Source organism: Hemibagrus wyckioides, linkage group LG05, assembly GCF_019097595.1.
Source record: "Hemibagrus wyckioides isolate EC202008001 linkage group LG05, SWU_Hwy_1.0, whole genome shotgun sequence".
Taxonomy (NCBI): domain Eukaryota; kingdom Metazoa; phylum Chordata; class Actinopteri; order Siluriformes; family Bagridae; genus Hemibagrus; species Hemibagrus wyckioides.
The window spans coordinates 15,078,100-15,100,799 of NC_080714.1; the positions used below are offsets into that span (position 1 = coordinate 15,078,100).

General features: G+C 37.4%; 1 protein-coding gene across 7 annotated transcripts in view; it reads left to right on the forward strand.

The window, feature by feature from the left end:
• The window catches only part of sema6a (sema domain, transmembrane domain (TM), and cytoplasmic domain, (semaphorin) 6A), a 76,988-nt gene extending 54,548 nt beyond the window's left edge, over positions 1-22,440 (forward strand). For 4 of the 7 annotated variants that reach the window (XM_058389080.1, XM_058389082.1, XM_058389081.1 and 1 more), the window contains one exon: positions 8,459-12,094. In XM_058389080.1, the coding sequence (XP_058245063.1) occupies positions 8,459-9,537 (1,079 nt within the window). In that variant the 3' untranslated portion in view covers positions 9,538-12,094. Of the gene's footprint in view, positions 1-6,500; positions 6,659-8,458; positions 12,095-21,811 lie in introns of those variants that run through there. The other 3 variants (XM_058389084.1, XM_058389085.1, XM_058389087.1) reach the window with 2 other exon arrangements.
• The last annotated feature ends 260 nt before the right edge of the window (positions 22,441-22,700 follow it).

Here is a 22,700-nt window from a genome sequence, read left to right on the forward strand (position 1 = left end):
GGTGTGTTTACACGCACACACACACAATCCTACCCACCCTATCTGTACCTCCGCCATCTGCTGCCATTGTAAGTAGTCTCCCTTCCCCAGGACCTTTCATCTCCCCAGATGGAATGTTCCAAGGCTGGACCTTAATGTAGCCACCACCAATTACTAACCTTAATCTACTGTACAGCGCATCCTCTCTCTCTTACCAAATGGAGATGTATCTCTCATACCCTCGTCTGGGGAATTGCTTCTGTTAGCCCCACCCTTTCTCTCTGCCCTCTCTTTCTCCCTTTCTCTCTGTACACCCCACCCCCCAACCCCCAACCTGTGGCTGTCTCTTTGTGCCTCTCGAATTTATAGGTCAATTATAAAAGCTATATAGATACCGAGATAGAAATCGCTCTCTCTCTGGAGTTTTCTCGCCCTATATTCCATGTAGAATACTCTTGTGCTGTAACAGCACAAAATAGATGATAATCATTAATGCCTACCCAGCATACTGCTCGGAGCCAGGAGGTGCTTGCTAGCTGTGAACCCGAGTGCTGACATGTGATAGCCGTGTGCAGATCGAGTGTGAAGCGTGCACATGATTACACCTTCCATTTTAATGATAAGTGCCATGCAATGCACTGGTTTCTTTGTTTTATAGTTGAAATCCTCTCTTTTCCCTCAAGAGATTGGATTTCAGCCAGTGTGTACATTTGCTAATGGGGTTTCCCTGGGCTGCCGCGGTTAAAGACGTTAAATCTGCAAAGTGAGCTTTCATTATGGAATGCTCACAATTTTATAGCACATTTGACACTGTTTTACAACTAGGTCTTCCATCACACTGACAGTTATGGAGAGAGGCGGATTTAGACTAGATCACTATTTTCAGCTACTCGTATCCTAATGATGTTCATATTAGTGGCCCTCACCTCCACTGTAATTTAAGGCTGCCTTTATTCAGTGTAAAATTCGGCTATAGATTTAACCCAGTTCTCCTCGACCCCGTTCAACCAGGGACATTTACTTTTAATGTTTAATCCTCTTTTTTTCTTATAGACTTTGTATGATTTATAATATTTACAGACCTCATATGTCAGAGTTACATTTTATACATCTGAGAATTGACATTTTATAATATTGCTTTTGATTAGAATGTTAGAAGTCCAGCTGTATTCATGTAGACAGGAGGCAATATAAATGCCAGCTTGACATTTCCTAAAAGGGGAATGTGCACTTGTAAACAAAGTGACGTGCGCATCAGAGATGTAAATAAATGATTGCTCACTGTGGCATATGCCAGGCTTAAACCTTAACTATTATCCCCTCTGCATGTGCACTGAACAAGCATTTGATGGCCTCAATCAGAAGATTTAGACACCAAAGCTTTTAAAATCACTCCACAGATGCACATCATCAGACGTTAAGAGCACTGACAACAGATGCACCATTAAACCTGCCACAGCATTCAGTTTAATGTTGAAGTTAAAGTTTGAGAATGTAACTGTGGAAGGAATAAGAAATGAATGACATCCAAAGTACCATCTGTGTTCCCCAAAACCAAGTAATTTATAAAATTACATTAGATAGATTTATTAAACGCATTAGACATTTATATAGTATAGTGTTAATTACTGAGGAAAATATGAACAATGTTTTATTTATGACAGACCTCAGGCATTGAAGCTTTGGAACACCATATCTTATCTTAATACTCTTTTGTAGTGTACAGCATGTATGCCAGTGGCAGGAACAAGTCCATGTTTCTTGTAACAAGTCTTGACAATTAAAAATCCAAGTCAAGTCCCAAGTACATGCAGACGAGTCCAAATTGAAGTGCTATGAGCAAGTCAGAATGAATTCCTCACCTAAATTACTGCCATGCCAAATTTTATTATCAGCCAAGTAACTGTAGTGTATTAAATTTACATAAATAATGAAGCCTTGTTTGTACTGAGTGACCATAAATACATCACTCGATGGATTGAAAACATTTACATCTTGCATTAAGAAAATGAAATGATGTAGTAGATGTTGTTTGTGTTTTTTGTTGTTTTTTTTACAGATACTCTGCTACTTAGAACATTGGAAGAATTTACTCTTTACAACTTACTTTATTAAAAGTAATGAATAAACTAACTTTTAAATAGTTGGTGGCCCTGATTACTGAAAATGTAGTAAAACTAATAGCTACAGGATTTGTAGGCATGTCTAATGCACAGTGGTGAACAAACTTAATGTACTCAAGTAAAACAAAATGTTGGTACCTTTAACTTTACTCAAGTATTAAAAGTATTAAATGAGAGACTCATTTTATCCTTAATTTTTACTAGTCTTTGCTTGACAAGTTTGACACTGCAGTCTGGTGGTTTATCCATCTTCAAACCCTCATGGATAGATAAAGCACCAACTACACTGACATTCTTGTTTTTTTTCTTGATTGCATAATTAAGACTGAAATGATCGGAGGATAAACTGAACTCATTCTGTTGATGTAGCCGGCATGTAGTGATTGGCTAGACACTAGAACAACAGTTCTGAAGGTCTAAATAGAAATGAAAGGAGTTAAATGCAATCTTTTTTGTAATTATAACTAGGTAAGAGTACATATATTCTATTTCAGAAATTTTCAAGAATAAATATGACAAAATAATACTTGAGTACTGTAATGGGCGTATTGTCCAGCCCTGCTTATGACCTTAGCATTCTAAGATTCTATTTTACCCAAGTAGAACCTTATATTATTATATTATTATTATAAGACACAGTAATGATATTTAAACACACCAAATCATTTAAGAGTTAAGTTTTAAGCTAAGATTCAAAATCTGTTAAAAATCATTAAATAAGTGACTTAAATCCATACCCCTGTTGTTTGCCATATTAGATACACTAGCGTACTAGAACAGCAGTGTTTTTCTCCAAAAAACAACAAAAGAAGGATTAATGTATTTTGTGCTAGTACAACATTAAACATTAGAAAGCCCTTACAGAGCACTATATCAACCATAGAGGATGTTAAAACAGACTCCCTGTTCACTATGCAAACACAAAAAGGAGCTTTCAGAGGAAGGGAGGATTCGATTATTTTGCAGAAAAGTAAACATATTAGCGATGCAGTGGCAGAACAATTTTCCGAGCTGGTCGCTTGGCTAAGATGTCATTTTTCTCACATGAGAATCTGAACAGAATCAACAGGAACATTTGTCACTTGAAATGGAGCCCTCAATGAAGCTTCACACACCATCGTCAGTCAACACACATGTTCATGCTTCTGTAAGTCACTCCGAATCCTCCGCAAGCCGTTCACGGACCTGCGTGTCTGACTGCGAGGTTAAATTGCCTTCTCTTTTACATCAGACATCACCATTAATGTCTGTCAAACTGTCTCATGCTTTGAAACAGACCTCATGTACCTCCGATGCCTTTTTAGAAAAAAAAAAAAGGAATAATCTCATAGGAATTGACTATTTTTTTCTGTGTGAGCATTCATCACTTCTTCACACAGGATAAAGTGTAGTGAGAGGCTTTGGATTTGATTTAACTCACTCGAATGCAGTGAAGCGTTTTCCAAGATACCTAATTTATCTGCGATTGGAGCCTCATGAAATTCAGATATGAGGATTCTCAGCTTGAGCTTTGTTTTTTTGGGACAACTTTTGTCAACAAGTCGTGTCAGAAAAGATAACATGAATACGTTTTAGATGCATGAATTTTTATAAGGGTAGACTATTTGAGTATAATTAGTCATCGTGAATATGTTTGCACTTAACGCTATTTAGAGCATCAAGAAGAAATCAAGAGAATTTTTCAAAAGAGAAATAAGGTCTTAAAGTGAGCGAGACCTTGCAGTCATGTGCCTTTAACTAATAGAGCTGCACTTGTCTGAGACCAGGGTTTCTTTACAGCTACAGGTCCTTTGAAGTCAATTCAAGAAACAATTTCGTTCATACATGAAAGTTGGGTATCTTCAAAGGTCTGATGAAGCCTGGAGGCTCTGTTTAAGTGGGGCTCTCAATAGCCTAGCAGCCCAGTGTCAAGGTCAGAGCAAGTGGCCCATAGAGGCAGAAGAAGAGCACTTTAACTTCCCTTCCTCTCAGGGACTGAGTGAGCTTCTGTCCCTGCGCCGGTTGTTCAATGAAAAGCCTGTTTTTTTTCCACTCCAGTTCAAACAATGTTCACTGGCTAGACAGCATAGATTTAAGGCTCAGTGTTCTTCCTCCAGGTGAATCTCCTTTCATCATGTAGTTTAGTTCAAGGTGAATCTTGTAGGACACTGGTCACAATTAAAAAGTTAACGATCAATACTTTTGTTGTAAACATGCTTACACACCTTTTAGAGAGATGCTGCATTAGCCTTAATGGATTAGAACAAAATTTCCAAGTTTAAATACTAGGAAAAAAATCCCTTATGGTGAAGCATAAGTAAATTTGGAAAGACTACAGCAGCTCTGGACGTGAAATATTTGTGAGGGGCTGATTGATTTTTTTTTTCCCCTAGCTCCCTCACTAGCTAATGCAGAAAGCAGCTAGAGATTAATGGTACAAACAGCTAAGAAGCTGAATAGCAGAATTTAAATTGTAGGCTATAATTTTGCAAGCAGAAGCAAGGACAGAACACATTTAACCCTAAGTTGATTTAAAAGATAGCACATCCAAGGTATGTGGTTTTTATCACCTTTAATAAATAGTAATATTACAAGCCGAAGTCCAAAGTTAGCACATTATCTATCCATCTTATCTCTTTATGGGATCTGGTGAAAAAGATTACTTTCACATTTCATACTTAGAGCTGCATGCTGCAGGCATTCTTCAAATCACTTGTTAGCTTTGTAAGGAAAAAAGTTTGCATTGCTGCATTGTTTGCAAATTGTTGTTTGTTTTTTTACTTTTCACTCACAAATCCATTATTTTTGACCATAGGCCATTATTTTTTATTACTATGCCACAATTACCTAGTGTTCCATGTGGGTTTACACTAGCCCTTTCATCTTAACCTGCTCAACTACACTACTAGATAATCGCATTTTAACAAATGATATTCAACAGGAGCATAACTCAGCAATAGCTTAATAGTCTGTAGTAATACTTGTTTAAAGTCATGCATACTAAATCTCGGTTCATAGCCCTCATCTTAAGCGGCCACTTTTTAAAATTCTCTTTCAGGCAGATCTGTCTTGCTGTAGGCAATATGGTGTTATGAATGGGAAACTCATCAAAACATCAAATACAGAGCAGTGAGGAGGGAAAATGGTTCACTTAAGCAGAAAAAAACTCACAGACTAGGTTGAAAGGAAAAGCTTCTCAGATCTCTCCATTAGGAGAGAAGAAGCAGATGTGTACTGTATAACCGGGTCGCTTTGTCATTCAGGGTCTCAGAAAACATGTCCGCAATTCGTCTACTTGCCACAAGATAAAACATGTATAGTGATCTACAGAAGTCTTGAGAAGAAGAAAAAGATCTGATAAGGGAGTTGCATAGCTAGAGACAGTGAATTTTAAAGCCATCTCTGGTGTTGAGGATCAGAGCGATACCAGGCTGGCCGGGTGGATTTCATGAGGCCAGTGCAACTTGGTTCACAGTCTGTTCACTAGACATGACTTATTGCACCTTAGTGTGTCTGTGAGGATGATGGAAACCATTTGCCTTAATCCCTACAGGAAACAGATGAGTCTGTGCTGAGTGTTGTCACTGTGCACTGTTCTACTCTACCCAAGATTTATGCCTTCTTTTTTTTCTTTTTTCTTTTTTCCTTCTAGCCAATTTCTTCTTTCTCCTATTTTTCTTCTTCTACTTCTTTCTTTCTTTTTTTCTGCACTTATGTACAAACTTTCAAACAGTTTTTCAAATACATGAAAATACATGATCAACTATTTCTGCATCTGATGATGTCATATCAGAAAGAATAATCAACTATGGATGATGTGTTATCTCCCCATTGTGATTATTTTTACTTTAACAGCATGTTCCAAAGTGTTTTATTCCTCTTACACCACAGCAAATTGCCAGTGATTACAAATGGTTTATTTCTTAATGGACACATTGTACTATTTTCCGTTTATAATTACATTTACTGTCATGAAACATCAGCAAACCTATGTCAAAGCAGCTATAAACAGTTGTTCCATCATTAGCCTCTCTTTTTTTTTCGACTTGTCATGTCAAAGAAATCGCAAAAAGCAAAGCCCTTCATCTTGAAGACTTTCCCATGTCATAACTCATGTGTTGAAACAGCTTGACTTTACAAACTACTGACACTGGAGACTCCTTCTTTAAATGCTAAACAAATGTCTCCATACAGAAAACACCACATTCACACGAGTTACAACAGAAACAACAGCACATGCTCCTTTATTCTTCCTTTCATCTGGTGTTGTCGGTGTAACTTCTTATAATTCATTTGATTGGCTTGTCTCTTTTACTTCAGTTTTACTTCACATTTGTGTTTGATTCAAAATTCAAGAGTTTATTGTCATATGTACAGGAAACACAATACAATGAAAATCTTACTCTCTGATTCCTCCAGAAAACTCAAGACATTATTGACATAGGACATAAGGAAGACACAAAAAATATGAATTACAAATATTAAAGGAAGGAGGAAAACAAATAAAAATACAAGGAAAAATGTGGAGATGTGCAGTGTAAACATTGAAGACGTGCATGTGTAGAGGCTCAGAAACGGTACACAATATTATTCTCATTGTAAATGTGAGTGTGTGTGTAGGCAAGGTGGGGTAAAGCATATTCGCAAGCTTTACCCCAAATGGGGTGGGGGTGGGGTAATAGTGTTCTAGGTAATAGAGGTGTGGGGGTGGGGTAATCGTGTTCTCATGCTAGGTTTCATGTACTACTTTCGACTGCCTACACAAATTTCCACTCAAGCCATTGTTCTGTTATGTTTTATATTTACATTATAACATTAAACTTGAAAGATTTTAACATTGAAACCTTTTTAAATGAACATTTTAACAGCTGGTAATTACAAACTTCATTTTTCAGTCTACAGTACTGTTCTTAGGCTTTCCATTGAATTTATTTTAAAAGTATACATATGTGTTTATCGTTACTTTGGTTCTAATTCGGTCTAATTAGTACAGTTTTATGGCTGCTGTAATTTTGTAGCACGGTATTTCCCAAAAAACACCTGCAAGAGTGAAGCAACTTTACATTGTACTATACATTGCATTTGTCTTCACTGTTTTTTTTTTTTTTTAAAAACATACCCTGACTACATCGGCAATCACAGAGATTCCTTGCTTCAATCTGAGCTTAACACATACAACTGAATGACTGCTGCATTTTTTTTTTGATATTTCATCTGCCTCGAGACTTGAAAGGTCTTCTGAGTGATTCTGGCAAATCCTGATCAATCCTGAATATTTTTGCTCTATCGTGCTGGTCCATGTTTCTTTTTCTTTTTTTTGAAAAACTCTTTTTATAAATCTTATTCTAAATCGACAATGGTATGCGACTATCTGTGCATAAATTGTGTACGTATTAATTTACAATCACACCGTGGATTTCAGGTACTATTATAGTGAAATATAGACAGTAAATGGTCAATTTCAATTATCCATGATTATAATTTACACTAGGAATTCTGAAATGTATGTCCACCTTTACTGAAGGTAAATCTGTTAAAAACATTTAAAATATCTACATTCATAACACACTGTGGATCTTCTCCAGTGTGTTGCCACAAAGTTGGAGATGCAAAATTCCATAGAATATATGTTATATATGTATGCTGTGGCATTACAGTTTCCCTTCAGTGGAAATAAGGAGCTCAAGCATGTTCAACCATGACTGTGCCTATGACTGTAGTATATGGAATGGGATTGTCAAAAAGCTAATATTGTGATTGGTGGTGTGTCCACATACTTTTGACCACATAGTGTATTTGTGGTACAAATACATCATATTCTGTTCATTTTTTATTAGATTAATTAATAATTTATATTATTATTCCAAACATTAGATGGTATATCTTCTTTTGGTTTGTTCCACTGGACAAATCTTTAAAGGCTTTTTGTCAGAACCCTATTTCAGAGAGTACATTGCTTTAGTACACTCTAAGGTCCCTTAGCTTCCATCATTGCTGCTATCAGCTATTGTGTATAGGTAGTTTTGCTTTGTGGGGCTGAACTTTAAATCCTTGGCATGTTTTTTTTTTTTTTATTAATCTCTGATATAAGTGCAGAACTGAGAATCCATATTTTCATGCGTCACTGTTAAAGCGACACCATAGTCCAGAGAGAAAACCTCACAAAATAATTGATTGAAGAGATTTATTACTAGCAGGATTTAATGTTGCACTCTATCCATTTAAAAAGCATGACATAACCAATTAAATGATCCCTGCTTGGTGCTGATAATTAGTGCTGTTTAGTCCATGTTTATTATTAAGCCATAGCACTGAATTAATTTGATATGTGCAAATGATTCATCTCGTGTAAAGAATTTCTCAACTCTCACCTGCAGGCGTGATTCGTGAGAGCATCCAGAAGGGCCGGGATCAGATGGTGCCTATCACTTTACTGGCTGTGGCTGTGGTCCTGGCATTCATCATGGGTGCTGTCTTCTCTGGTATTGTGGTCTACTGTGTATGTGACCATCGGCGGCGCCATCTAGAGCACTCTGCACACAAAAAGACCAGAGAGACTGTGAACTCAAGGCGCGGCTCCATGAACAGCGTCACCAAGCTGACGGGTCTATTCGAGACGCAAGCCAAAGATGGCCGGCCTGAAGCCATCCTTGCTCCTTTGATGCACAATGGTAAAACACTTATCAAAGCCGAGGAGCAGCAGCACCTGGACCTAGTGGCACTTCCCACACCCGAATCAACACCCATGCAGCTGCGCCGTAAGCCCAGCCGTGCCAGCCGGGACTGGGAGAGGAACCAGAACCTAATCAATGCCTGCGCCAAAGAGCTGGCCTCCATGGGCTCGCCTAATGTCCTGATAGGCAATGACCTGCCACTGAGGGCATCTCCAGGCCAGATCCCCAGTGTGGTGGTGCTACCGTTACAACAGCACCAGCACCAGCAGGTCTACCAGCACCAGCATGAGTATGTGGAGCAGCCACATCGCACAGATTTGCCTGATGATCAAGCAGCCACACTGGAGTACAAAACAGTGAAGAGCCCATGCCACAATGTCATGGTGGATTCAGATGGGGTGCCACCCCGCGTGCCCCAGAGGGAGGCCTCATTAGCAGCTGTGGTACCTCCAGCTGTTCCTCAGATGGGCAAGAGGCTAGATATGTACTGCCGTGGATACCCAATGGGCATGAAAAAGCAGCAGCACAACACCAATTCGTCCAACTCGTCTCACCTGTCAAGGAAGCGCAGCTTTAGCCGTGCGGAGACACCTCCTCCTGCTCCACAGAGGCTTGACTCCATGCACGTTTCTTCTCCTTCAGGCCTTTCACGTCACTCTAGCTTGAGCTCATATGGCTCGTTGCCTCGTTGCAGCTCCAGGCACCGCAAACCAGACGTCCCACCCAAACCATCACAGTTCGCCCTCTCTGGCAAAGTGAAGTGCAGCGACTCGGGGACATAATCAGCACCAACTGGGGCAAGGGAACAGTCTGTGGAAAAATCTGTGTTGTACAGCTGTGTACAGGAAATGCTCACTGTTTTTTTAAGAAAACACACAAAAAAACATTTTTCACATAAATGTACGTGTTTAACTCAGGCTGTTGATTCCCTCATGGTGAAAGATGTAAACACCTGCTACCGAAATGAGAGGGACTCTCGAATCTCTTGTCACTGAGCCACATTTTGCTATTTCGCTCAGTTTTTGTAAGAAGAAAGTACGCCAGGCTGGGGACACGACCGCGTCGCAACTGGCGTTTTCTTTGCAGCCTGCCAAAAGCACATTGTGGATCACAGAGAGGAGTGTAATTGCATAGATCTGAAGCTGGGTTATACCCCAGTTAGAAAAACAAAAACACATGGACTGCAGAGATCTCAGCCTGGAACAGCAGCTGGTTTACAAAGGAAAACTGTGAAGTAAGATATAAAAAAAAAAAAAAAACGATGAAATGCCTCTCTCAGTGTTGCAGCTACTGGACACAGCAATCAAGTTCTGCCTTTAGCGAGGTCTGAAGAATTGTCTACTGTAACAGGTGACTGAATAACCCGTGACTGTTAGTACTAATAGCTGGTTGTATTTATTTTTTAATAAAGTGCTTTCGAAGAAAGACTGACTCTTTTTAGATTCAGAGAGAGAAAGAGAGAGAGGGAGAGAGAGAGAACTTTTTAATTTTGAATTAATTATGTAAAATTATTTAAAGTCATTCAACTGGAGCCAGTACAACTCATTGAAGCAAAGTCCTCTAACTTTTTTCGGATGTTTCTAAGTGAGCTACAGAGGGAATTAAAGCTTCCAAGGAGCTATTTATTGAACTTTGCCAGAGGAGTTTGAGAAAGCTTAAGATCAAGTATCACACACCAAGATGAATTTCCCTTTGTGAAAAATACATTGAAGAGGAAAGAAAATAAAACAATCCTTAAACTGGAACTCCTTAAACACACCGTCCTGTCTCCATGTGCATCCTCATTCAGCACTGTGGATTGTGTCAGCAACCTCTAATCCTAATGGCCATAGCTTCACTGAGTGCCATTCTGGTTCACTTTTTGCATGAAAGCGTGCAAAGACTGAGCCGAGGAAGAACAACAAAAAAAAATCCCCATATTATTTCCAAAACCATTGGATGGGCGTTGGCTTACAGCCAGCATGGCGGAAATGCTTTTTATTTTTATTTTTTAATTTGGCAGGTATTAAAAGGTATCATTTCCGAGTCTCATCTTCACACAGACCCTCTTATTGAATTACATGTTTGATAGCCTGTTTGTTTCTTCCATGTGTAAATTTGTGCCTTACACCCCTGAGTAGTGAAGAGTTTGTTAGCTGTTAACTGTTACCTAGTAGTCCTTATGATTATGTATTTTCCTTGTTTGTTTAAAAAAAAAGCAACTAAAGAATGTAGGTATTCTTGTTGTTCATTCTGGTCACTATGGAAATATCGGGTGGGCGGGGCTAACCACACAGCATATTTTGTGATTGATTTCTAATTGTGCCAATGAAACACTTGAAAAGCAGCCCTTTTGTTGTGCTAGCAGTGCTGTCAGTGTTGTTGTTTTTGTTTTTGGGTTTTTCTGTTGTTGTTGTTTTTTTTTTCAGGGGCTGATGATGTTCTTACTTTTGTTTCACAATTTCAACATTAACTGTATATTCCTGGGAAAGTCTCCTTGGTTCTGGCTGGTACAATGTAATGAAATGGTTAATTGGCCACATAGCTTTTTAACGTCTAATGTTTCCCATCAAATGACACTAAGCTCTTAATATACATGTTGAACTCGAGTTTCTAGGCAGGAAATACAGGCTGGCTCCTGTGAAAAGAAAAGCACTTGAATAATATTAGGGAACAATTTAATGCTTTCGATGTTTATGACAGATGCCAACTAATATAATTTCCTAACTATAGCATTATTATGTACAACGAGGGTTTTAATCGTCAGATTTGAGTATTTAACTACTTCCCTGAAACAATTTAGAGCTCACATTTGCCACAAATGATCAAAGCACTCACCTGGTCTAGTCTCTGCAGACTGGTGTAGTTTGGAGATTACTACGTTTCCTGTCGGCAGTTCTTTCCGATATGGAAGTCCCTCATTAGTCAGGGTGAAGGGTAGCAGGATTTGTCCCTTCCTCTTCTGTTACTTGGACTAACGTGTACATAGATTCAGACTGCATTGGCCATCTCGGATCAGATTCGGAGTATTGAAGGGCCACTCAGACTCGCTCACTCATTTTCTGAGTAATGCATCTTGGCCTGTGGTTTTTGATGCTGATTGTGGACAGTGGGCTCTTTGGCGTGCCTTTTGTTTTCTCACCCCATCTACTACACACTGCTAGAGGTGAACAGAGCTGGACATTCCAAAATGGCTTGAAGTTTATACTCCTGTAAGATATTGTTCTTTCACAAGGGTTTTTTCCTTGTTCTTCTCCAACCTCCTTAACATCTGATTCATAAGTAAATGTATGTTGTAAAGACATTCTCTTTAATAAATGAAAAAAGCTAATAAAAACATTTAAATTTCTTGTCACAAAAGCTCTCCTGTGTTTTTTAAATTGTTAAGTTTATTCCATAATTACAGTCATTGTACACCCACTTTAATGGGAACACACGCGGACTCATGCATTAGCCAATCATGTGGCAGCAGTGCAATGCATGCAATCAAGTTATAGCTCAAGAGCTTTAGTTAATCAAAATGGGGAAAGATTTGATCTCAGTTATTCTGTCCGTGGCATGAACGCTGATTTGGACTGGTTTAAGTATTACAGTGTTGCTGATGTCTTGGAGAGATGTCACATGCAGAAATATTTAGCATTCACATGAAATGGTGTGAAGAACAAAATAATAAGTTGGAAGGGCTACAACAGAAGAAGAACACATCAGTTGTTTCTGAAATACTAAAAGCAGCTCATCTGGCACCGACAACCATGCCTGTAAAGCCACTGAGATCACGTTTCCCCATTCCGATGATTGATGTGAATGATAACTTAAGCATGATCATCCTCAAATGATAGGTTGATTGTATAATTACATGATTGATAACTGCAGGTGCACAAACGTTCCTAAATGAAGTGGACAATGGCACTAGGAATACCTGTATACCTGCAGTGCAAAACTTATGCCATCAGATTTTTACACATGAATGCAGGAAATGTGTTTCTGACATCAGCATTTAGAAATGTTCATATGTGCTGTGCAAAATCTGCATATTTTGCCTTAATAAGTAATATTATGTTAATTAGAAGGTCTGCAGAAACGAGGAAAAGTGAAGTGAGATGGTCGAAAGTCTTCAGTAGAACCATGGACAGTTCTCCAAGAAGTTCAAATTGTAGACACAAATATTCATTTTGTTTTCTTTGCTTAGTAGAATTTCTTTATCTGTGCATAAGCCTGGTCACATTGTACCAATGATGAAACCAATGACAAAAAATAAACAGGTCAAAGTTAAGCACATGCTGTAAACCACTGATAGCTTGTTTTGGCAGATTCCTTGCATAATAAATAGTTGAGCTGTAGATAAGGAAGCAAATGCTTATCTGGGCATGTGAATACAAACACCTTTATACAAAAGCATCATTTATCAGTAATTTGTCATGTCTTCTGCCATGAATAAGCAAGACGATAAGGATCAGTCTGGAGCCTTCGGCAGACACAGTAAAGTGAGTTGTCAGAGACGTTGCTAACACACGTCAGAGGTGAGGCACCAGTGTGGAAAGAGAAATAAACTACTCGTGCTCTTCATACCGGTCACTGCAGCTCTATGCTCAGCTATGTCTTTTTGTCAGCTAGTCATAAAACCACAGTGTTAAAATAAATTATGTCTATAGCAGGCTTACACAGTGGCATATAATTGCTCAAGAAATTACACAGGAATGAACCAGAAGTGAAAACTGAAGCATAAATGCAGTCATTTTTCTTAGCTGTAATACAATATTTACTGTAACAGAAAATGAACTCTTAAACAGAGGTAGACCAGTTCTTCACTCAAGTGTAATTACTTATTTAAATAAAAGTTTTTTTAAAAAAAATAAATTGATTTGTTTAACTCAATTTAAAGCATGTGTGTAAATAAATGAGCAAGAAAGATTCTCAAAAGTCTAATCTCACTAATGTTAGTGAGATAGTGATTATTTATATTTTTGAATTATCCTTAATTATTATTAATTTAGTGCCAACAAGAAACTTAATTATTATTAATTTAGTGCCACTTTCACTAAGGATCCACGGAGTGTTGGAGAACATTTGTTGGGTAATACCCAATGGACTGGAAATTGTCCAAGATAACAAGATCTATTAATGTCATTAGGATGTTGTAACCCAAAATCTACATTTGCACACCAAGACAATTTCAGACCCTAAAAACCATTTGCATTTATTTAAGGCATTACAAGCCAGAAGAAAGGATTTACGTTGTTTACATTCAGTCTCAGTATAATTCCTTTTTATGTTCCTAACCAGACAAAAGCTGCAAATCCTTTGCCTTAAATTTTTTCATCTCTAAACTGGCTTAGTCCAGTAATCCCCCAACCTTATTCCAGCAATTCAATCTAGCATCTGATATCTTCTAACGGCTGCCAACTTTAGTCTTTTCCTGCTTCTGTCTGTTTGGCTAATTCAGCCTTGCTCCAGTTGTGCAGCTTAATTTAATCATTTCCATTGTGGAATAATATTGCAGTTGGTCGATAGTGAGTCAGAATAGTGGTTGAGTTGATTAAAATGTCAGATGGTCAGCAATGAGCTGCCGCTGTGATCCAGGGCACAAGAAAATGCAGTGGAAGAGCCAGTAATCAATGTTAATAGCATGTAAAAACCCTCAAAAACTTTTTAGAGTATTTACTTCAATATAACGTATAAAGTAAAATGATTAAGACAGAAAAGGCATGGGGTAGACTGCGCATAAACAACTTTGATACGCTTGTACACTATGTGATTATTACGAAGATTCCGGTATCTGTTAGAAACATACAAAACCAATCATACTAAGTCTAAGTAAAATCCTCTCACTGGCTGTAAAGCAACCAGCCAGAGACTGAAAAAGTACCTAAATTGTTATTTATAGTTATTTTTGTACATTTATTAAGGGGTGGAAGACAAATCCAATCTACATAGCCGAAGCAATGCATCAGGCAGCAGGACAGAATATCCTTTATTTATTTATTTATTTATTTATTTATTAGTTAGTTTGTTTGTTTATGTGTCAGCTTGTTGAAACTGACATTTACTTCTTAGCTTTATGTGTGTAGTCAGGATTACTGCAGAAATGTGTTCAATAATATGTTTTATCTAACTGTATAATTAAATACATCAGACCTCATTGTGCTTACTTTTGCTCTATTCATTGTTTCTGCATAAGGCTGAAACCACCAGGATGTTTAAATACCAGGAAGTGGGATAAAGGAAAGAGGTGTAAGCTGCAGAGCATGACGGTAAAGGGGAATATTGGCATGGCAGCGGCTTTGCCTGAGCTTGTAAACTCTTGGAAAGCTTCAACAGTCTTGAGGTATGCAGTCCCCAAAGCCGGGTAAATACATAATATGCATTATGCAGGCAAAGATTCCTCCTAACACATCAGCATTGAGTTACTTTTTTTTGCTGTTTTTCCTACACAGGAGTATAGTTTCAGTTTAGCAGTGATTTAAAAAAAAAAAAAAAAAAAACATTTGCAGATGGGTGAGAAATTTAAGGGATAAAAAATATTTACATTTCTTAGTAAATTGTTAGGCCATCATGAGCCCTCGGGAAAGCTTGTATACACATTGGCCTCTGGAGCTGTACTAGAGAGATAAACAACATCCTTCCTAAGTATATTCCCTCAACTGGTCTTTTGATGATGGTGATAGTGAGTGCTGTCTAACATTTCAGCTCATAGGTGTACCACTGTGTTGCGATCTAGTGACTGTAAAGACCATAGCATATGATTTAGGGCATTGTCATACTCATTAGTGAATGCTTGTGCACTGTTGGAGATTGGAGCATTGTTGTCCTGGATGAGATCATTCTGATTAGGGCTGACATGTTTCAAAATAGAATAAAGACAACAGTTTTAAGGGGATAAATTTACTCAAACCATGCCAGCAAAATAGCATACAGCATAACAATCAATGGCTTTTCCTTTGCCACCTGTCCATATATTCAGCTCAAAATCACAGGCTTTATCTGCTTCCTGTAGGATATGTATTTGAATACGCCACTGCTGAAATTAACATAGTGTTAGAGAGTGCATAACACAAGAGACATTTGAATAACACAACCGACAGACAGGGTGTGTCCCAAAACTGCATTTTATAGTTTATATACAGTCATGAAACACAACTCAGGTGACAAAAACACAACAGATTTTAACATGTAGTCATTTTATTTTTAAAAAGTGAACCAACCTTCAGAAATCAAGTGTAATTAACAGTAAGAGTAATTACCAGTAATTAAAGTGTTACTCATGAAATAAGCAAGATTAGATATTCATTAAGAGGTGTGATCATCTCTATAAATACAAAACATTTGGCAGTTTGCACCATGACTTATGTTTGCAAAGCTGCATCTGAACAAACCACAAACATCCTGTAACAATGTCCTTTGGAATGAGACCAAGGCAGAACTGGTCATCATGCACAGTGCCATGTTTGGCAAAAAACAAACACAGTTCATCACCAAAATACCGCATACCCACTGGCAAGCATGGTGATGGAGGGGTGATCATTTGGCCTTGCTGTGCAGCCACAGGACTTGTGAAACTTTCAGCCACTGATTTAACAACAACCTACACTTTATACCTGAATTTTCTTGAGACATGTCCACCAGCCCAAACACCACCAGCAAAACGACATTTGAATCACTATCTAAAGAAGAAAAAAAAATCAGATGTTGGATGTTGGAAAAAAATCAGATGTTGGAATCAGATGTTGGAAATCAGATGTTGGACTTCAAACCTATTGAAATGATGTGGAAGGATCTTACGAGAGCTGTGCATAAACCAATAGCTTCAAGCGTCTCCAAAACGATGTGAGAGACTGATAAACTCTTACAAGAAATTGACACTTTAAGTTATTGTTGCTGAAGGTGGTTCTACATGTTACTGAATTAGAGGGTGCGCTTATTTTTTCCCCACCTCGTTTCTGAATGTTGGTCACCTGAGGTCCTTTGTTTATAGAAGTTGGTGAGGACAAGGGCCTGATAAATAAAAACATAGAATTGAATGAGGGTGTACTTTCTTTTTCCCATGACTGCACAAGGCTTGTTCAGTATATGAGGTTACAATTGGTAATGCATTTTCACATACTAATTAGCACATTAATTTGTGGTTAGAGAAAATACACACAGCTTGTGCCTAGCAAACACAACAACAGCTGAAAATGATGACGCCAGAAGCATACAGTTTCTGCTGCAAAGCAGTGGGCAAGTATAATTGTTTATTTTGCAAATGCAAAACTTTTTCCGTTTTGGGACACCTGTCACAAATGTTTTATTCTTGCATTTTCTCTTATCTTGAGATTGAAATAGCAAAAGATTTCAAAGAAGTGTTTGTATTGCCATGCAAAACGCTCCTTGCTTCATTTAGCGTGCTGATATGCCAGAGTAAACTAATGCTGGCTGTAGTATAAACTCACTGTTCAGTTAATGAATTTTAATGCACATGTGTGATCTGCTTTATGTACATTAATAACTAGTCTCAATCAATTGTTGGAAAGGCAGTAAAAGGCAGACTATAGTCATTTATTTAAAAATTTATAGATAAAAAATACATAGGTGTAAAGTACGAAAAATTCAAAATAAAAAGAAAGTAAACAAAAAATGAGATGTGTTTTATAGACATGCAGGAATAATACAAAAATACCTGCAAATAATGCCATGCTTGTGTCTGTTATTTAATATTCAAAGTAAAAATATTACATTATTCAGAAAAATTTTAAACATGTAGTGACTAGATTTTATACTGACAAAACCTTAGCGACCAAGATTCAATTCAATTCAAGTTATTTGTATAGCGCTTTTAACAATGGACATTGTCTCAAAGCAGCTTTGTATAGAAACATAGAAAAATGATAAAGTTTAAAGCTGTGTTACCATTTATCCCTAACATTTATCCCCAATGAGCAAGCCAGAGGTGACGGTGGCAAGGATAAATATCAGGAAAAAACATTAAGAGGAACCAGATTCAAAAGGAAACCCATACTCAATTACAAGATGTTTGTTAGTTTCACAGTAAAGGCTCACATAATTAACCCTTATATTAGATATAACAAATTTCTAATGGTGTTGCAGTGAAATAGGCGTAATCATTGTGAAACTCTGTGTACTTCACAGTCATAAATAAACAGTTCAGTGGAATATGATTCATGTGTGACTTTGATGATCCATTTGTGTATGTTCATGAACCCTCTGTGTAGTTTTATGATCCAGCTGTGTAGTCCCAGTTTGTGCACACAAATATTCATTGTCTGTGTCTGTATGAAAAATGTTAGCATTTGTATATTTGTTTCACAGCAGTCTGTACTGCAGCTGTCCTTGTGCTTACTCATTGTTTGCAACCCTGATCTCACTTCAATGGTCCATGGTCATGTAGGGAGTCCTGTAGAATGTGCTTGAGCTACAGCTTGTCCTCAAAGTCATATCTACAGCTTCATCTTCAGGAAGAAATCTTTTTGTTAAGGTTTTGCACCAACAGAACTGCAACTCAGCTGGTATAATAAATCTTTTTTTTCTTTTATATATTTATTTTTTTGCCAGACGGACTGGCCAGTTTCAGTTTGCCAGGCCTTTTTTTTTAAAAAAAAAAAAAAATACTTGGCCTATATTTACTCAAACCAAACCAGCCAAGAAATATTTTTTAGACAGTAGATACATCCCTCCTGGATTTATAGAAACACTAACCAGAATAAAAAACTGCTATTTAAAATAATTTAAAAACGTTACTAAAGATAAAAGAATGAATGAATGAATGAATGAGTTGTTTTCCAAAAAAAATCAGTGAATCACTGGATGTTTCATTGTATCATCCTATCACAAGGCTTTGCCAGGTTCATCTATTTCCCTTCATTTTCCTGTCTTTCTATCCATCTAAAATAAGCAGGGCCCAGGTGGCTCCCGCCCAGCAGGGTGCTGGAGACAGCCTCTGCTAAATGACAATTTTGTTGCGGTGCTGAAGGTCAGCCATAGCAAACAAGCTGCCTGGGTCCATCTGATTGATTTTTCTGTCCACTTACAAATTATTTTTACTGTCTGTAGCATATCATTGTAATAACATCAGTTTCGATTAATAATATTGTTATTAAAAATGCTAGTAATGTAATGTCTTACAGATTAGACATTTATTTCTTTTGTTGTAATGCGATGAAAGTCAAACCTATTCAGAAGTATTTATAGTAGAAGAGCAATTCCATAACTGTGAAAAAGTATACACAATATTCTACCCTTGTCCTTAAGATAACCGGAGTGTAAATGGTAACCTTTTTCATTTTTCGGCTGTTGAAGTTCAGGCCGCATTCGGGACATGGATAATGTGTTTCATTTCACCCCATTATGGCAAAGGTCAAAATTCCAGACACATTAACCATTCATCAATCACATTTGGCATTCAGTATTGAATATCTCTGGAGACCTGAGAAGGACATATGAGGAGGAGGAGCAGGAGGAGGAGGAGGAGGAGGAGGAGGATACTCGAGTCTCAGGTGATGGTACCAAATAACAGAACCCATTCAATTATGTTCAATCATGAATAGAGCAGAAAAACACAGATTTAGCTAAATATATACGACCCATTCACATTGTGAACTTGACATCCTGGAAGTTAAAACGGATGGATGTAGGATTTAGGGATTTGAAGAGAAATCTGTAGGGAAAATACAATTTCATGCTACAGAAGGAAGGTCATTTTATGATGTGCTAGTCAACACATGCTTAAACACTATCAGTCCTGTCTCACAAACTACACACTTCACAGCAAATTAGTATGCCTAGAGAGTAATGTTAGACATATGTTTTGGTACATTAGTATATTATCATATATTAGTATATGATTTGCAATGAATCCCAAGTATTTGCAATGAAGAGGATACCTACCTTTTCAGTTATCTCTTCAGTGTTATGGGAGAAATAGAAATAATAAAAAAAAAGCAATCGAGGGATATTTTAAATGATAGATAGATAGATAGATAGATAGATAGATAGATAGATAGATAGATAGATAGATAGATAGATAGATAGATAGATAGATAGATAGATAGATAGATAGATAATTAATAATAACTATTAATGCTTCACATATGATTTATGTTTGTTTTCCTTGTGTTTAACTGTCAGTTTTTACCATCCAACACTGAAAGCCTAACGATCGCTTGAGTGTTTATGGCACTATCATGTCTTGTGCTGCCTACAACAATCAAGAAATGAACGATTGGACTACCAAAGCAAGTCCGTCATCACCATGGCAACACTCACAGCGTCTAACCACACAGACAGCAGGCAGTTGTTGATAGGACATATAGAAAAATCTCCCCTGTGACAAAAATAAGTCAAGAGCTTGGCAGTGTTTTGAGTTGCTTATTGGAATATTGAGACAGATATATTACAGTAATAGTTTATACAATTTACAGCATTGCTAATTTACTGTGTATAAAAAAGAAAATACATACAGCAAAAATATTCTGCTTAATAAAAGAAATTGTACATGAAATTGTCTACCAGCCAAGCAGACACAAGAGAAACATGCCTTTACTCAACATTTCAATTAATATTTAAAGCAAATAAATAAATTTAAAAAAAGTATTTTCCTTTTATAGTGTTAAAAAACAAGCATGCACTTTGTGTCTGGTGGATGGATATCCGCCCCGAGATATTAGTGTGATATGATCGTTACGATAGTTACAATAGTTCCATATGATGTCTTACGACCTCAACTATTTTTAACTGCTTCATAATGTGTTATGAGTTTTCTCTCCACACAAGAACGGTTTCGCACCATCAGAGTTTCATGAGCATGCGTAGATTTAGATAGTAAAAATAAAAATCATAACATAAATAAATAAATAAACTTCATATGACAGTTTTCTTCTTATTAACAGATTACATCAGATCAAACTGGCAACTCAGCGTCACAACAATCCTCACATATGCACAGTATTCTATCTATCTATCTATCTATCTATCTATCTATCTATCTATCTATCTATCTATCTATCTATCTATCTATCTATCTATCTATCTATCTATCTATCTATCTGACTGTCTGTCTGTCTGTCTATCAAATACTGTTCAAATATATATGTAGTACTCTAGCTATTGAGGTAACCTTAGCTTGCTCTGTTCTTCTCCGAGTTGTGAGAGTCAGCTATCTTTAGCTTGCTAACAAAAGCCACAACAATACTCCCATTCTTAGTCCAGTGTGTGTATATTTATTACCAATCTGAGTTCTCTGTCCTGAATTATGATCTCTAGCCTATCTTCTAGCAAAAGTGCTAGCAGCACACAATTTCAAGATGTGTGCATGATAATGTGTGACATATAATATATCTGTGCTGGCATTTGACATACACTGAAAACCTGTGTACATTTTTATATTACTGACCTCACAAACACATTTTAGTCTACATTTCTTCCCTCACTTACTAATTTGCTATCTTTTTTTGTTTTGAAATAAAAAAACACTGCAGCTTCAAGCAGCAAATACAAAGATCATTGAACAATTGAAAATAGGAACAGTGTTTATATTTTTATTGAGATGAAAATCGATTATTTTTGTAAATCCCTCCAGCTGTAAATAAAGCTAACAGAACATGACCAATGCCCAGTACTCAACTGCACCACCATCCATTATAGATGAGTGAGGGAGGTAAAGCATTCCCATGAGCCGTCCCCCAGCTGTGTTCCAGCAGTGCCACCATTTGCATGCGTCCCCACCCACTTTTCATAATCATCCTGACAAAGCGAGGCAGCTTCGCCCGGCTGCAGTGCAAACACATCCCACCCTCTTTCAGCAGGCTTTTCCTTTATCACACACAGCACTGAGCTGCTGTCCCCTTCAATAAGTGAAGAACCTCATTTCCAGAGGGGCGGCCATTTTCCTAATGGAGCTGCCACCATCCGTTTCGAGCCACTCTTTAAAGTGTGTCTCCAGACACATCCCCCATTACTGAGCCATTTTTTGTTCGCTTCTGATGTTTAATGATGCAGCGTGGCTCAGCTACTGACCCAGCTATAATCCAGAGGAAGACTCCGTGCAATGTCATTAATGTGATTTCTGCTCTGTGTTGTGTCCAGGCGGTGCGAGCGAACGAGTTGTACCTGCCCAGACAGGGCCAGAGCTCCCTCGAGGATTGCTCACTCAGGAACTGCAGGATGAAAGAAATCCCTCTGAATGCAACTAAATAAATGAAAACCACTTCAATTTAAGCATTAATAATGCATGTACAGTGCGTGTGGCCTCAGGTTGCTTTTACCAAGTAATTAAAAGTAATATGGTTGAAGATGATCTTTCATGCTTTATTATACTGTTTTGTTGTTGTTGTTTTTGTTGTTTTTCTCACCTAAATTGCTTGTAACACTATTGAGAGTCTCTCAGCTGCATGCTACAAAAATAAATTAAATAGGGATCTCATAAACATCATGGGATGATATTTTATATATTCAGGCTATGAGCTCAAGGTGTGTGTGTGTGTGCAAGACCCCTGCATCCCAATAATGTTTCTACAAATTAAACAAGCCTTTACCATAGTTAGCTTAATTTAAAACTACTTTTATAACTAGAGACAAAAGAAAAAATATCTCCGTGATTTAAATTTACAAGGTAAATGTACTAGTGTACAATGCAGCCTCTTCATGACATTCTACAAACACTCCCTCAGCTCCACTGCCTTGAAGAACATTTAAGGAAATCCTGTTCACCTTTTAACATAACACTGTATAACAGCTCATGTCTGTGTGATAAATAAACACACTACTGCACCTCCATCTGTGCCTATCGCTTATAGCATACATATGTTATATATATTATTCAGTGATTTTCACACACCTGTTATATTACTCCTTTTTTCTTTTGTTTATTATTGTTATTACCCCTTTTAAATGGTGTACATATCTTTTTTTTATATTCAGTGTTTTCTGAGATATTCATCTGTATTTGCTTTTAATTTTAGCATTATGATGCTGA